This window comes from Cebidichthys violaceus, unplaced genomic scaffold (genome assembly GCF_023349555.1).
Source record: "Cebidichthys violaceus isolate CVI_PGR_0920_01 unplaced genomic scaffold, fCebVio1.0.p SCAF_47, whole genome shotgun sequence".
Classification (NCBI taxonomy): domain Eukaryota; kingdom Metazoa; phylum Chordata; class Actinopteri; order Perciformes; family Stichaeidae; genus Cebidichthys; species Cebidichthys violaceus.
The window spans coordinates 235,024-250,709 of record NW_027176672.1 but is presented as its reverse complement, the minus strand read 5'-3'; the positions used below and the strand labels follow the sequence as shown (position 1 = coordinate 250,709).

Genomic DNA, 15,686 nt, shown 5'->3' with positions numbered 1-15,686 from the left:
GTCTCCCAGCCCCTCCACACTAGGTCACGCATCCGAGCGGAGCATGTCGGAAGCTGCAGCTGCAGTCGGTGACACAGAGAGGTTTTGTTCAGGCTGCTCTCTGACCAGTTGGTACTGATGTAAGAACCCTACAGGACACAGAGCAGGGTCGGCCAGCGTGATGGCGTGCGTCCTCCATGTGCTGCATCCACCTCCTCCCTTACTGCCCTGCAGGCCTTTTACATTCAGGAGCTATTAGCCTTTAGCTTGAGAGCTGCACACCATCCTGGGGGTGGGGGCAAAACTGTGCTGCGACAAACTGTGTGTATTGTTCAGCTAATCTGCATCGTATCGGACTATAAAACACCTCAGTTTGCATTCTCTGAGTGCTTTGAAATGTTTGAGAGGCTGAGGTGAAATCAAGACAATGAAAGAACAGCAGTGGCCGACATGAGAAGACGTTTCTGCATCAATGTTTCCCCCTCTGCTCAAAGCTTTTCATAACTTCCTAAATTCCTTGAATAATGCATGAGGTCCACAGACAGACTAGATTGTGTAAAGGCTGTCATGGTTCAGAGTACATTTGAACTTAATTCATTTCAACATACACAAGCATGCTAACTTTCATGAGACACAGATTTTACTGGTGTTGTCTAATTGTATGATTCCATATCATGAATGGTGACATTATGCGTCACACTCGCAACACAAAAGCCACGGTGCAAGTATGAACAGCTCTCCTGTTAACTGCTTTTCGGGATCAGTACATATAAGAACAGAAAAGCTGCACCCAACTCAAAAAGGGCAAACCAGTCAGCGTTAAGAGACTGTCAGCCAGCTGGCTGCCAAAGTCTAAACTACAGCGGACGGGACATTTAATGTCCACATTAACAACCTGCAAGTTCAGTGAGGACACTAAGAAGCTGCCTCTACAGTTGGCAGCTTCATGCTAACAATACATTTAACTAGATAATCAATTGTTGGACACGGCAAAGGAGGTCAGGACTCACAGAGTAAAAATGTAAGATCCTAGAAATATAGTAAAACAACCAGGGGAATGTCCTTCATGAGTGTTTTAATTTTCTGTGACCAGATTCCAGGGAGAGACTTCAACCAGGGATGGTTGGGCAAGCTAGTGATCAAGTAACGGTTTATGATCTAATGCTGCAAATCATTGACACATTTCCAGTCAATAATCAAACTGTGCAACCTTCGACTTTATTCTCAGTAAATATATAATCTTTATAAACTGTATCCTTGCATCCCACGAGGGTGTTATTTTACTTGTTATATATCCTCTATAGGGGATTAAAGGCTCTGAAAGAGCCTGCAGTGCTCTGCACACAGACAAGTGAAAGGTAAACCCACATGAACCGGTTTAATAGGTGAAAGATTCACCAAGCTGTACCAACGTAAAGCTCAGCAGTAAAACTACTTCATGTCAAAATGTGTGCGAGCCGATAGATTCACTCGCCGGAGCCCCGGCGTTGGCCATCAGACCTCTGGAGCTTGTCCAGAAAGCTGCAGCTCGCCTGGTGTTCAATCGCCCCAAGTTCTCCCACACAACTTCCTTTCTCCGTTCCCTACACTGGCTCCCTGTAAGAGCTCATCCAGTTTAAGACTCTGGTGCTAGAATACAGGGCAGTGAAAGGAACAGCTCCTTCCTATCTCAAGGCCACGGTCAAGCCTTACACCCCCGCCCGACCACTTCTCTCTGCTGCCTCGGGGCGATCGGTCGCCCCGTCGCTCAGAGGTCCCTGCGACCGATCGACCCGGTCACGTCTGTTTTCTGTCCTGGCCCCACAGTGGTGGAATGAACTTCCCACTGACGTCAGGACAGCGGAGTCGCTGCCCATCTTTCGGCGCAGGCTGAAAACCCACCTCTTCAGGAAGTGCTACCCTGAGCCTTCCACTTAGCGCTTATTGTTTTCATACTAGCTTGTTGCACTTATTGTATTCGTATTACTTATAGCACTAACTGTTTCTCTTGTTTCTGTACTTTGGCTCTGAGTTATGCTCTGCTTCATGCTCTTAGATGCTTGTTTGGAAAAGGAAATGTACTTATGACTTCTGGTGACTAGTAGTTCTTTTGATTACCAATGTTGATGCACTTATTGTAAGTCGCTTTGGATAAAAGCGTCTGCTAAATGACTGTAATGTAATGTAATGTAATATGATCTTAAGTTGATTAACTGGTGTCCTGATCACGCTTCCAGAGCCACCATACATGCTTTCATCACATTTAACAGCTTCCTGGACTCGGACCAAATGCAATAAAACTAATCTGCTCATTGACTCAGCAATAAATCTGTGTTGATAGTGTTGAATACATCCTATCAAAAAGCACAACTAGTAACTGTGATGAATGGAAATACAGTCTACACTCAGCTGTGAGTTCATGAGTACACACAGCTAAAACTAATGCAGTTTAAAACAACACTACTGAACTTAATCCTGCCTTTGAGGCTTATAACGTTCAGGTTTTCATTGAAACTGTTTAGAGAGAAGGTGAATACACTTAAGATCATTTTGGAAGATTAAAACCTTGATAAAATGATGTACTGCAGGTCTCTTGGATTATACTGCATTAGTCTTAACTTGGTGAACCTTTTTAACTGTCAACTGGGTGTATAATGTTATTTATGTAATGCTATATGGATGGCTTTGGAAGTATTCTTTTGGGGGAAGAATTCAAGTCATTTGTGTGATGTCATCTACGAGTTTACCCACCATAAAGAACATTAACTGAAGCAAGTTGTATACTCAACTGAGAAATAACTTTATTTGTATTACTTATGTATTTATGAGCATTGTTACCTGTGATGGTATATTCCACACAGTAAACTAACTTAAAGTCAACTAGCGTTTATTTGACGTCGTAATCTTAAATTAAAGTTAGATGCTAATGTTGCTATTAGCTTAGCTCATGTTAGCTTAGCTACAGAGCGTTAAATAACGTTGGCTTATAGCTAACTAACTAGCCGTTAGTTGTTTTGATTGTTACCATATATTTCTTTACTTAATATGAAGTTACAAGGTTAAATGTGTCTTTAAAAGTATTTAAACTGTCGTAACTTACTAAACAACTCCAAAATATAGCTGTGATGATAGTTAACTTAATATTCAAATTTAGAGCTAACGGCAAATTAGTTAAGTTTTAGTTAATATTAGTTTAGCTAATGTTAGCTTAGCTACCGACCGTTTAATAATGACACTGGATGTAACTAACTGATAGCTAGCTAACTAGCTGTTAGTTGTTTTTATTGTTACCTGATATTTCCATACTTTGTATTAAGTTACAATTAAAAGTGTCCAAACAAGTACTTTAACTGTCGAAACTTACCACCAAACAACTCCAAAATATAGTTAGGTTACTGTTACTTGGCTGTGATGATAGCTAACTTAGCCTAAAATAAACACATTTAGAGCTAACGGCAAATTAGCTATTTTAGTTGATATTAGCTTAAGTTAATATCAGTTTAGCTAATGTTAGCTTAGCTACCGAACGTTAAATAACGTTGGTCTACTGGATGTAACGTTAGCTAACTGATAGCTAGCGAACTAGCTGTTAGTTGTTTTGATACCTGATACTTCTTTACTGAATATGAAGTTACAAGGTTAAATGTGTCTTTAAAAGTATTTAAACTGTCGTAACTTACCACCAAACAACTCCGAAATAGAGATATGTTATTGTTAATTGACTGTGACTGAAATATTCAAATTTAGAGCTAACGGCAAATTAGCTCAGTTTTAGTTGATATTAGCTCAAGTAAATGTTAAATTCTTCTTCTTCTTCTTCTCTTGACTTTTATGGCGGTTGGCACACATGTTTCGGGTGCATTACCGCCCCCCACTAATCTGGAGTGTGGACTCAGGATACCCTCTAATAAAGAAAGAGTCTCTAAATACTCCAGAAGAAGTTCATGTGTCACCAAAGCTTTTCTTTACTACATTAATGAAATGTTCATCACTCTTAGACCTTAGACCATAACTTCTCTCGCTGACAGGACAATAAAACATGGTCCAGCGTTTCTTCACACTTTCGATTGTTATGTGTTCCATTAACACAGAGGGACATAATCGTCTCCTCTTTCCTAGTTCGTCCACTAGAACCTGCACTCCCAACCTATGCTTTATTTGTAAAGATATCGTCCTTTATTCTGACACGTTTGTCCCTTCACCACCACTTGTGACTCACTTGTGTCACATTAATGCTATTTCTCTTCAACGCTTCCTTCATTCCCATCGAGTCCAACATGGACCCACACCACTACAGTCACCATCTGATGTGATCACGTTAAACTCACAACTCAACTCTACTTTCAACAACAATGACGTCGAGGAGGCAGAAACGACGTGAGTTCATCCTCCACGTGAGGAGCAGGCGAGAGAAAGTTGCCTCATAATGAGGTGGGTGTCGCCCTGCAGACTTCCAGCGTTACGTGTCGAGCTAGCGGTCTACAGACCAGAAGTGATCCTCTCAGTGTCGGTGTCGGTGTTAGCGGGTGGAGGTGGACACTTCTCCACCGATCAGTGTTTTCCGTCATTTAACTTCAGCCACCAGATGTTCGAACAGTAACTTATTGTTCTGTTGGTTTCCTCTTCTTCGCTTTTTACTGTTTTGATCGAGAGAGTGTGTTTTCGTCTCCCCGATGACTTCCTCTATCTCAGCCTGGATTTGGAGTGAGAGATTTTGGCTTCCCGAAAATGTAACATGGGCGGACCTGGAGCGACCACCACCTGGTGTGGAGTACCCGAGGATCAGACACCTCCTGTACGCGCTGCCTCTGGCTGTGCTGGTGTTCCTCCTGAGGCTGCTGTTCGAGAGGTACGCGGTCCTGGTTCTGCTTTCTCCTTTCTCCTTTCTTGTTGTATTCTTCATTTTGGATGCGGGCTCCCGTGTGCGTGCACAGTTGAAGGCTTCAGCCTATGTGGCAACTGTTGCTCCGAAAAAAGAGTGGAAAAAAACCCCAAACCCAAACCAGCCACCAAACCCTTTACAGCACCCTGTAATGCATGAGTCACTCTTTACGCACGCAAACCCTCTCCACACCGAAGAAGAACCAGCTCTCTGCAGGCTTCAACAACAACAACAACTACAACAACTAAAGCGAGCTGCTGCTGGTTAAAGTCACATGAAGTTAGTCAGGTTTAAACACATGGACTCCATAGATGGACCTCCTCTCCACGTGACGGATCATTATGGGTTCATTCTCTCCTTTCGTCTCAGCCTCTTATTCATGGTGTTGGCATTCCTCAGAGGTGATGACACATGAAGTCTCCCACTGGAACACGTGTTTACCTCGCTCAGCAGGAACAGTTTTTATGTTGTGATCACTGCGTTCAAATAAAAACACACATCTGTATTCCTCAGTCCTTACAGCACAGACACTAGAGTTCAGTTAAGTTAAGGCCCTCGCTGGAGTTGGACTAAACTCTCCAATGAAAAGTTTTCTCCACGTTGTTACAGAAAGTCTGCTGTTGTGGGATTGAGACCTGATCAAATGTATGTGGTCATGTGACTCACATCCCAACTCCCATCCTCACATGACAGAGGTCACCACACTCTGTTTAGACTAGGTGCTACATTCCCCAGGATTCTCTCTCTCTCTGTCTCTCTCTCTGTCTGTCTGTCTCTCTCTCTCTGTGTGTGTCTCTCTCTGTCTGTCTGTCTGTCTATCTGTCTGTGTCTCCCTCTGTCTCTCTCTCTCTCTCTCTCTCTCTCTGTCTGTCTGTCTGTGTCTCTGTCTGTCTGTCTGTCTGTGTCTCTCTCTGTGTCTCTGTCTGTCTCTCTCTCTCTCTCTCTCTCTCTCTCTCTCTCTCCCTCCCTCCCTCCCTCCCTCCCTGTGAGACAAAGTCAAACATTACTTTGAGGCAAACTGCTCACTCGACAGTCTGAGAGGCAAATCTTAGCTAATGGTTCATCTGTTCCTAAAGCTGGTACAACATGCTTAACTTCTCTCTCTCTTTCTCTTTCTCTCTCTCTCTCTCTCTCTCTCTCTCTCTCTCTCTCTCTCTCTCTCTCTCTCTCTCTCTCTCTCTCTCTCTCTCTCTCTCTGTAAATACCACATCTGTGTCACCCCCACTCTCTTTCTCTCTCTGTGTGTATACAGGCTAGTGGCCAAGCCCTGTGCCCACATACTTCAGATTCAGGCGGGAGTGCCTCGACAAGCTCAGCCCAATGCCGTCCTGGAGAAAGTGTATCGGTCCAAAGCAGTACGTGTGTGTTTGTCCCGTCGGCCATTAAACCGACGCGTTCAGAGCAGCTTGGTGTTTCAGAGAGAATGTTAAAGTAAGAGATTTCTTTTGGTCCTCCTCAGTGTCCAGACACGAGGCAACTGGAGGGACTCTCCAAGCAGCTGGACTGGGACGAGCGGAAAATACAGAGATGGTTTCGGGTCCGTCGGAACCAAGACAGGCCCGGCATGCAGAAGAAGTTCTGCGAGAGCATGTGAGTTCCTGTGCAGTTGAACCCTAACGACTGCTGACCCCACTCATCCTGTGAACATCTCTGACTGCAGACGTCTGTTCTTCAAGAAGGCAACGAGTTGCATTGCTCTGGTTTCTGTTCTGTTCTCAGGTGGAGGTTGACGTTCTACTTCGGGATCTTCATCTATGGAGTTCGACATTTGTGGGGGGTGAGTTGAATGAGCGTACGTTGCTGATACTGTTGCATTGAAGTGTTGCATAATAATAATTGAATATTGTGTATGATTGGTGATGTAATCGTATGAACATATCATCTGTTTGTCAGTCGCCCTGGATGTGGGACACCAGGAAGTGTTGGTACAACTACCCTTTCCAGGTGAATAGTTTTTATTTTTAATAACTGCATCTTCATCACATCCAGCTGTTCATAGCACCATACTGTGATCTGTTCATAGCACCATACTGTGATCTGTTCATAGCACCATACTGTGATCTGTTCATAGCACCATACTGTGATCTGTTCATAGCATCATACTGTGATCTGTTCATAGCATCATACTGTGATCTGTTCATAGCACCATACTGTGATCTGTTCATAGCACCATACTGTGATCTGTTCATAGCACCATACTGTGATCTGTTCATAGCATCATACTGTGATCTGTTCATAGCATCATACTGTGATCTGTTCATAGCACCATACTGTGATCTGTTCATAGCACCATACTGTGATCTGTTCATAGCACCATACTGTGATCTGTTCATAGCATCATACTGTGATCTGTTCATAGCATCATACTGTGATCTGTTCATAGCACCATACTGTCGGCCGGTCAGAGGCGCTTCATGTTTGTTGAAGGAGTTTTATTTTTCTTGTTTCAAACAGCATCAGAGCTCTGAACAGTTCATCCACTACACGGCTGAGCTGGCGTTCTACTGGTCTCTGATGTTTTCTCAGTTCATAGACGTTAAGCGGAAGGTGAGTAAACGACGGCTCCTCCCGATTCTGTGCCTCTTTCCTCGTATCCCAGCTTTCGCTCCAGTTAATGCCGCCGGTGTTTGACAATTATTTTATTCGTGATGCGCTCTGGCAGAACCGGTTGGACGGGTTCTGTTCACAGGACCTCCTGTGTGTAGATTCACAGCCTGTCATCCCGGTATTTGCTCAAGCCTTTCAGCCGGTGACGTAACGTAACCGACAGCCTGTTTGGTGGATGCACGGTTACTTCACCTCATTGTTCAGTCACAGTTGTGTTTTACCTCTTCTCTGTGGTCTGTCCTCATTCCCCGATGACAGGACTTCATCATCATGCTCGTCCACCATCTCGCCACCATATTCCTCATCACGGTCTCCTACGCCAACAACATGCTACGGGTTGGCACTCTGGTCATGTGCGTGCACGATGCGTCCGACGTCTTCCTCGAGGTAAAGAAGTTCTCCTGTTATTATTTTATTAACATCGTTGCGCAACACGGAGCGGGCGGAGCTACCTGTCTGACAGGAAAACTGAAACACACACACACACACACACACACGTTATTAGCGCCGCAATAAGCGGCACACTACAATGTAGCAGAACAAGTTTGGGTTGTCCTGTCAGTAGACTCACATGAGTAGAATTGGTATCGATTGATCTGTTCTGTCGGTTTAATCGGCGGATCTGGAAAACTTAAGTTTCTCCACAACAGAATGCACCAAAGCACCATTTTAACATCTTCAGATGTTCTTCCATTCCACTCAACGAATCGACCTGAAGTAGACCAGAGCTACTTCTGCTTCTGTCATGAGCCTTCTTAGTGACGAGCCAGCTGGAGGTACTGCTGTCTGATGTTTTCATACACTGAATCATTTTCATTTCTTATTTATTCCTCAAGGCCGCCAAGCTGGCCAACTATGCCAAGTACCAGAGGCTATGCGACGGCCTGTTCGTGTTGTTCAGCATCAGCTTCTTCCTCACTCGACTCGTCATCTATCCCTTCTGGTGAGTCAAATGAGAGACGATTTACAAACCAAAGTGCATTCTTTTGCCTACTCGTCACATGATCAACTTTAATCAGAGGATTAAATAATAAAATTGTGTGTGTGTGTGTGTGTGTGTGTGTGTGTGTGTGTGTGTGTGTGTGTGTGTGTGTGTGTGTGTGTGTGTGTGTGTGTGTGTGTGTGTGTGTGTGTGTGTGTGTGTGTGTGTTGCAGGGTTGTTTACAGCGTTCTGGTTGAGAGCTGGGAGATCGTCGGGCCCTACCAGTCCTGGTGGTTGCTCAACGGGTTGCTGTTGGTGCTGCAGACTCTTCACATCATCTGGTTCTACCTCATCGCTCGCATCGCTATCAAAGCCATATTCAAGGGGAAGGTCAGTGTGGCTGCGTTTTGGTTTTCAGCCACGCTAGCGTCAAGTCGGACTGAAATGTCTCAACGACTATCGGTTAGATTGATCTTAAAGTTCGTGGTCCCCGAAGGATGAGCACTACCGAGTCGGACGTCTCCTCTGGCGCCACCGTGAGACATTTCTGTGTTTTTATTTTTAATAAAATGTCTCGACAACTATTGGATAATCTTTACGAACACGTTGTGCATTCACGTGTAGAATCTGTATCGACCAATCGGGTTGGAGCAGGCTTCGGTCGACTGCAGGTAAACGAGTCCGCGTGGAACCGCCCGGCTATCGTCCGCCGGTGATTGTGATCGTGGTCTCTCAACTCTAGTCTCTCTCTAGTTGCTAATTTGAGTGTAAACGCCGAGCAGCGCACAGAAAAGGAAGTCTTGACCCGGATATCTGCTACACTACACGAGTATCAAAATGACGTGACGTTGACGGTAAACCGCCGTCTTCCTGTTTGTGTTTCATTGTGCAGGTGTCGAAAGACGACCGCAGCGACGTGGAGAGCAGCACGGACGAGGAGATCCATTCCACGTCCAGTAGAAACGCCGGTCAGAGCCTCAAACCCAAGGACGGCAGTCACACCGGCAACCTCAACGGAGAAGCTCAGGACCACTGAGCGCCGCCTCACCGAGGCTTTTATTCACCTGCGGAGTACCGTGTGACTCTCTGACCTTCTGAAAAATCACCAAAAAAAAGACCTGAAACGTTTGGTTTTTTTCACCAGAAAGATTTGCAGAGTCGAAGAAATGGAGAGTGGACTTTGACACGGAGGAGAAACCCTCTGTGTGGAATAAAGACCGTCTCACTGAGTCGGGTTTACACTGTGTGAGGTTTACACCTGGGTGTGTGTGTGTGTGTGTGTGTGTGTGTGTGTGTGTGTGTGTGTGTGTGTGTGTGTGTGTGTTAGAAACAGAGCATGTCAACACTGCTATTGTCAAAATGCATTTTCTACATGTAAATACTTTTTAGTTGTGAGATTGGTAATATATATTTACAGCTGAAAAACAAAATCACTGCGATCGGCCTTAAAGCGCTTACTGTCCTGTAGGCAAACTCTCTCTTCAGATGCCAAAGATTTCTTAATAAAACATTATTGAACCAAATTCAGCAAAGAATGTGAAGGATTTTTATTATTGTTGTAGACGTGCAACTGACAACCATTTGAATCTGCCTGATCGAGAAAATAAAGCAAAAAGAACTCATCATATTTCTCATTCTGTCCAAACTTGAATATATTTCAATTACTTTGACATATTGTCAAGAAAAGCAAAAGAAAAGTGGAAACCAGTGAATGCTTCATTTGAAATATGACTTAAAGAACTACTGTGATGATAATCATTTCAACGTGAGCGTTCTGAGACCAGTCCGTCTTCTTCAGTATGTGATCTTATCACACTCGTCCAACAGCTCAAAGACGTCCTCACTGAAGTCGTTGTACCTCAGGCTGAAAGAGACGGACGGCAGCGGTCAGTCGTTGTTTCAACGTGTATAATAAGAATAATGTTGAAGCTTCACGGTGAAGCCGCTTTGCGATCGAGTGGATCGGAGCTCACCTCATCTCCAGCAGGTTGTCGCTGTCCTGCGTGACGTGGACCAGGGCCGGGACGGAGGCGTCCGTCAGCAGGTTGTTTCTCAGTTCCAGGCTCTTCAGAGTCTTGTTGGCTCTCAAAGCAGCACACAAGTCCTGAACGCAGGCGTCCGTCAAACCGGTCATCTCCACACTGCAGACAGAGAGAGGTTCTGAATGAAGAGTACGAGGAGCGCTTCTGGTTTCACCTACAATGTTGTGTCGACTCACTCCAGCTCCTCCAGCAGACAGCTTGGATGTGCAACAGCATCCCAGAGGTGTTTGACCCCCTGGTCTCCCACTGTATTAATACCCACGATCAGGGACTTCAGTCGAGAAGTGCCGCCTCTCAGCACTGAGCTCAGCTCCTCAAACACCGGGCCGGTTAACTCGCAGCGCTGCAGGCTGCGGGTGGAGCAGAATACACGGTTACATGTTTGAGAAAGGTGGTGCTTCATCCCTGGAGAGGAGCGCTGAAGGGGCAGTGACTCCACCTGAGCTTCTCCATCGGACATCCAGGTCGACGGAGGGCTTGGCAGAGCAGCAGCGCCCCCTCCTGGAACAGCTCGTTACAGGACAGGTCCAGCTCAGACAGGCAGCAGCGCTCCGACATCAAGGCCTCCGACAAACCAGGACAGCATGCGGCCGTCAGCTCGCAGTCAAACAACCTGAAGTACAAAGATACACAAACGGTGTTCGTTAAAATATGGATATATGGATATGAATGTATGATTTATCACAAACTCTGGATTTTATTTAAGTGTTAAAGGCACAGTGTAGGATTTAGGTACGTGCACCACACTAACGCCAACTCATCAGAAGAAATGTGATTGTTTTGCACCAAAGTTCTTCATTAAATGAGAAAATATGTTTTTTGTCGGGTATTTAATTCACACGAGTGTATACTAAACCATGTTTATTTCATATGTTGCTTATATTTATATTAAATGAACTACCAGACAACATGCTGTATATCTATAATATATTAAATTACATGTATTGTGATAGAAGACGTCGGTCGTATTGCCCAGCCCTCCTACATGTCCTCTTCACGAAGTCCGCCATCTTTCTACGGTAGCCCGGAACGGACAAACCGGACAATCTGTGCATTCCTTTAACCATATTAATTTTTAAAGAACAGATTTAGTATGTCCCAATATATAGTGTGTCACAAACACCAGGATGTTCTCCTGCATCTGGTGGCATTTTGCAGAATGAAACAGCAGCACGTTTCCCACAATGCTCTGCTCTGAGGGTCACTGCGTGCAGCAGTTCGTGCTGTTTAAGGGCAGCTACTGGCTACTGGCTACCTTTGGTGTTTTTTTACGTTAACTGAAGGCCACCGTGGTTCGTCCGACACGCTTGTGAAGCTGCGGTAACGTGACCCTCAGAGTGAACACGCCGTGCCTTTAAGTAACATATTCCAATCAGGTCTTTTTTTTTTGCGGTTTTATTCGTCATCTCGTTGCAACACAGACTCACTTGAGGCCCTGCAGTCTGCAGAGTGGGTGCTGCAGGGATTCACACAACGCCTTCACTCCTCTCTCACCGATCACGTTCTGGGTCAGGTCCACTCTTCTCAACTCCGATTGACCCGAACACAAAGCGGCTGATAACGCCTCCATGGACGCAGCGGTCAGCTCACACTTCTGTAGCCTTTAAATAAACAAAACAGTTAATAAATAGACAACTCTGATAATACCAATGCTAATATAAAGTACCTACTCGAGGTCCTGGAGCTTGCAGAGAGGACTTTGCAGCGCTTTGCACAGCTTCATGAAGCCCTGGTCCCCGATCTGATTGAACGGCAGTTCTAACACACGCAGCTGAGGAGCGCCTGACGTCAAGACTGACGCCAGATCTCCAGCGATCGCCCCGGTCAGTTCGCATGCTCGAAGTCTGAAGTAGATAAGAAGCAAAACATCAAGGATGTATTAAAGTATAATGTCTGTATATTTTAAAAGAATCCTGTAATCTTACTTTAATGTCTGCAGCTTGCAGTTTCTGAGTCCAGCGCAGAGGATTTTGAACTTCTCGTCTCCGAGGAGGGATTGAGAGAAATCCAGCTCCTCGGTGAGTCCTCTGCTGAGAGCCGAGGCCAGATGAGGGACCGCACCGGTACTCAAGGAGCTGTCCGTCAAGCTGCGGGGGGGAAACAGACGGAGCGGTCTTACAAACGACAACGTGATGAACGCATGAAATGGATCGAGGCCGAGACACGCGGACTCACTTTATCTTGAGTGACAAGCTCATCGTCGGCGCCAGCTTCTCCGCTTGTTCCTCCGTCAGATTCCTCGTTCGGTACAGGTTCAACAGCTCCATCTCACCGAGGCACAAGGCGACGTAGTTCAGGGCCGCGCAGTCCTGGAGGTTCAGGTCTCCGTAGCTGATGCCGATCCGTGCCGAGTGGGTGACGACCTCTTTCACCAAACTCTGGTTTTGAGCTTGAAGGAGCAGAAGGAAGCAGCGGTGGTGTTTGTCCTTGTACCATCCCTTCAGCGTCGCCTCCGAGCTGCTTTTGAACCAGCGGTTGAAGTCGGTGATCCGATCGGAGTTCATCTCCCCCAGAAGGGTCTCCAGCGGTCTGCGCTGAAGTGGCTCCGAGATGCCGGACAAGAAGACGTCTACAAACTCTGCACGGCCTTTGTGCTTTTCCAACATCTTCTCCACGCCCTCGGACGGCGACGTGTCCAAAAGGAAAGACGTGGCCAAGATGAACTCCTGCATCAGTTGGGAGTGGAAGGAGAAGACGCGTCCGTCCGACCGATCGTCATCTACTCGCAGGAAACCACCAACTGAGGTGAGAAACCGCTGCAGACCAAAAGAATCCATTTCCTCTTCGGTGCAGCTCGAACGCTGGTCGAGGAGGCAATGAGACGCCATCTTGCCGAGGGCCAACACCAGGTCTCTGCTGAGGGCCTCGTTCAGCCGGAGCGTCTGAATCAGGTGGACCAGGATGTCTACGTACAGCTGAGACAGCGTTTCAGGAAGCTCTGCTCCAGCATCCATCAGAGACTTGTAGACGGAACAAACCGTCCAACAAAATCTGGGGGAGGTGCAGACGTCGTAAAAGCCTAGAGTGCTTTCCATGTGAACTCTCGCTTTGTTGGCAGCAGCCGGGTCAGCGAAGAAGAACCCCTTGAAGTAGGCTTCTCTTTGTGGCCTCAAAAACCCCAACACCTGCACCCGGGTGCCACTCAGGAACTTCTGACACTCGGCCGGCCTGGTCGCCACTACGAAGGCGGCTCCTTTCAGCAGAGACCCATGAAGCAAGCTGGACACTAAGCGGGACACGGGGGCCGCCTGTCCGGGGTCAGAGCAGAGGGGGAGGACGGAGGGGTCCAAGCTGTGTTTCCACTGATCCAGATCATCAAAAACAAACAGCACACCCTCTGGACCCTGCAGGAGTCGGGGAACGGACTCCGGAGGGAGATGGCCGTGGTGGCTCAGCATTAACGTCTCCAGGGAGAGCATCCCGTCGAGGGAGTTCAACTCCCTGAACCGGAAGTGGAAAACAAAGGAGAAGTTCTGAAGGTGCTCCCCTTTGGCCCAGCCCACAACTAGCTTCTCCAGAGCGGTGGTCTTACCCGACCCTTCGGGGCCGACCAGCACCACAGTTCCGGTTCTGTCAGACAGGGCGGTGTGGACGGCGCCATCGACAGAGGGCCAGTTGTCGTCCACGCTCCGGTCCGTCCCCTGGGCTTCAGCGGTCAGCGGGGAGATGTACCTGTGGTTCTTCAGCACACTGACGGGCAGCTCTCCTCCAACAAGCGTGGACGGGTCATTAGACTTCAGGATGTGGGTCAACACGGCGTCTTTGTCCATGTTGTGGGTCACTGCAGAACATAAAGCAGGTAAAGGAAGTGTCAGTCTGCAGAAAACTAAACACACGCAACTCATGTCTGCAAACAGACACTCATGAAGTGTACTTCCTGAAAGTAAGAGCTGTGTAGCCAACATGTGAAAGGTTCAGTAAAGTAAAGTAAAGGTACAGTAAAGGTTCAGTAAAGTAAAGGTTCAGTACAGGTTCAGTAAAGTAAAGGTTCAGTACAGGTTCAGTAAAGTAAAGGTTCAGTAAAGGTTCAGTAAAGTAAAGTAAAGGTACAGTAAAGGTTCAGTAAAGTAAAGGTTCAGTAAAGTAAAGGTTCAGTACAGTAAAGGTACAGTACAGTAAAGGTTCAGTAAAGGTACAGTACAGTAAAGGTTTAGTAAAGTAAAGGTTCAGTACAGTAAAGGTACAGTACAGTAAAGGTTCAGTAAAGGTACAGTACAGTAAAGGTTCAGTACAGTAAAGGTTCAGTACAGTAAAGGTTTAGTAAAGGTTCAGTACAGTAAAGGTTCAGTACAGTAAAGGTTCAGTAAAGGTTCAGTACAGTAAAGGTTCAGTAAAGTAAAGGTTCAGTAAAGTAAAGGTTCAGTACAGTAAAGGTTCAGTAAAGGTTCAGTAAAGTAAAGGTTCAGTAAAGGTTCAGTACAGTAAAGGTTCAGTACAGTAAAGGTTCAGTAAAGGTTCAGTACAGTAAAGGTTCAGTAAAGTAAAGGTTCAGTACAGTAAAGGTTCAGTAAAGGTTCAGTAAAGGTTCAGTACAGTAAAGGTTCAGTAAAGTAAAGGTTCAGTACAGTAAAGGTTCAGTAAAGTAAAGCTTCAGTAAAGTAAAGCTTCAGTACAGTAAAGGTTCAGTACAGTAAAGTAAAGGTTCAGTAACATTAACATCTGCATGTTTACCTTGTAGAACCTCCAGCGGGGAACAAAGCGAGACAGAACGTCTTTCTGAAGGCAGACAGATGTTTAGTTTAACTAGTCTGCAGTGAGGACGGAGCAGGATTTCACTCAGCCAATACAACCGCGCCCAGCACGAAACAGGAAGTACTTCGTGTTTTTAAGCCCTGCGCGCTGCCTTACAGGCGGCCATGGAGAGCCACGTGACTGAACTAGTTTAATCCGCTCCTAAATTAAGATCAGCGGGTTGCAAGAGACTCTAATGCATTTCACAGTGAAATGTTCTGCACTGTGTTTATTTGACAGCTTTAGTTACTTTGCAGATTATTAATACAAAATATACATGTTATTAAGGTGTTCGTATAGATTGAACTACCCAGCTGTAGATGACGTGGTTAAAATGAATCCCTCCATCTTGCGTCTGATCATAATCATTGTGATTAGACATTTTCAAAGTACATATCTGAAGACACTGGACTTGTTCTTAAAGGCACAGGGTGTTGATTTAGTGGATCTGTTGGCAGAAATGGAATATAATATTCACATGTTTTAATTTGTGTACAATCACCCGAAACTAAGAATTGTTGTGTTTTTATTAGGTCAGAATGAG

General features: G+C 45.8%; 3 protein-coding genes across 4 annotated transcripts in view; 1 reads left to right on the top strand and 2 right to left on the bottom strand.

Moving 5' to 3' along the window:
• Positions 1-3,759, bottom strand: part of slmapb (sarcolemma associated protein b) — a 12,489-nt gene extending 8,730 nt beyond the window's left edge. The window contains exon 1 of one of the 2 annotated variants that reach the window (XM_068729568.1): positions 3,639-3,759. The gene's annotated coding sequence lies outside the window, so the exon portion shown is untranslated. The remainder of the gene's footprint in view (positions 1-3,638) is intronic. The other variant, XM_068729567.1, reaches the window with a different exon arrangement.
• Positions 3,760-4,273: 514 nt separating this feature from the next.
• Positions 4,274-9,991, top strand: LOC137886927 (ceramide synthase 5-like). The gene is made up of 10 exons (XM_068729626.1): positions 4,274-4,807; positions 6,093-6,195; positions 6,300-6,430; positions 6,560-6,617; positions 6,734-6,784; positions 7,295-7,387; positions 7,706-7,834; positions 8,284-8,390; positions 8,603-8,759; positions 9,262-9,991. The coding sequence occupies exons 1-10, from the start codon at positions 4,632-4,634 to the stop codon at positions 9,403-9,405; spliced, it is 1,149 nt and encodes a 382-aa protein (XP_068585727.1). The 5' UTR covers positions 4,274-4,631; the 3' UTR covers positions 9,406-9,991.
• Positions 9,902-15,200, bottom strand: si:ch73-233m11.2 (NACHT, LRR and PYD domains-containing protein 12). Its single transcript, XM_068729625.1, has 9 exons — positions 15,083-15,200; positions 12,587-14,192; positions 12,337-12,498; positions 12,082-12,255; positions 11,839-12,012; positions 10,851-11,024; positions 10,588-10,761; positions 10,343-10,510; positions 9,902-10,233 (listed from the first exon to the last, which is right to left on the bottom strand). The coding sequence occupies exons 2-9, from the start codon at positions 14,179-14,181 to the stop codon at positions 10,164-10,166; spliced, it is 2,691 nt and encodes an 896-aa protein (XP_068585726.1). The 5' UTR covers positions 14,182-14,192; positions 15,083-15,200; the 3' UTR covers positions 9,902-10,163.
• Positions 15,201-15,686: the final 486 nt, after the last annotated feature.

Coding starts and splice junctions, on each gene's coding strand:
- LOC137886927 (XM_068729626.1), top strand. CDS start 4,632: ATGACTTCCTCTATCTCAGCCTGGATTTGGAGTGAGAGATTTTGGCTT. Junction 6,196..6,299: donor AAGTGTATCGGTCCAAAGCA/GTACGTGTGTGT, acceptor GGTCCTCCTCAG/TGTCCAGACACGAGGCAACT. Junction 8,760..9,261: donor AAGCCATATTCAAGGGGAAG/GTCAGTGTGGCT, acceptor TTCATTGTGCAG/GTGTCGAAAGACGACCGCAG.
- si:ch73-233m11.2 (XM_068729625.1), bottom strand. CDS start 14,181: ATGGACAAAGACGCCGTGTTGACCCACATCCTGAAGTCTAATGACCCG. Junction 12,013..12,081: donor TGCAAGCTCCAGGACCTCGA/GTAGGTACTTTA, acceptor GTTTATTTAAAG/GCTACAGAAGTGTGAGCTGA. Junction 10,234..10,342: donor GACAACCTGCTGGAGATGAG/GTGAGCTCCGAT, acceptor CGTCTCTTTCAG/CCTGAGGTACAACGACTTCA.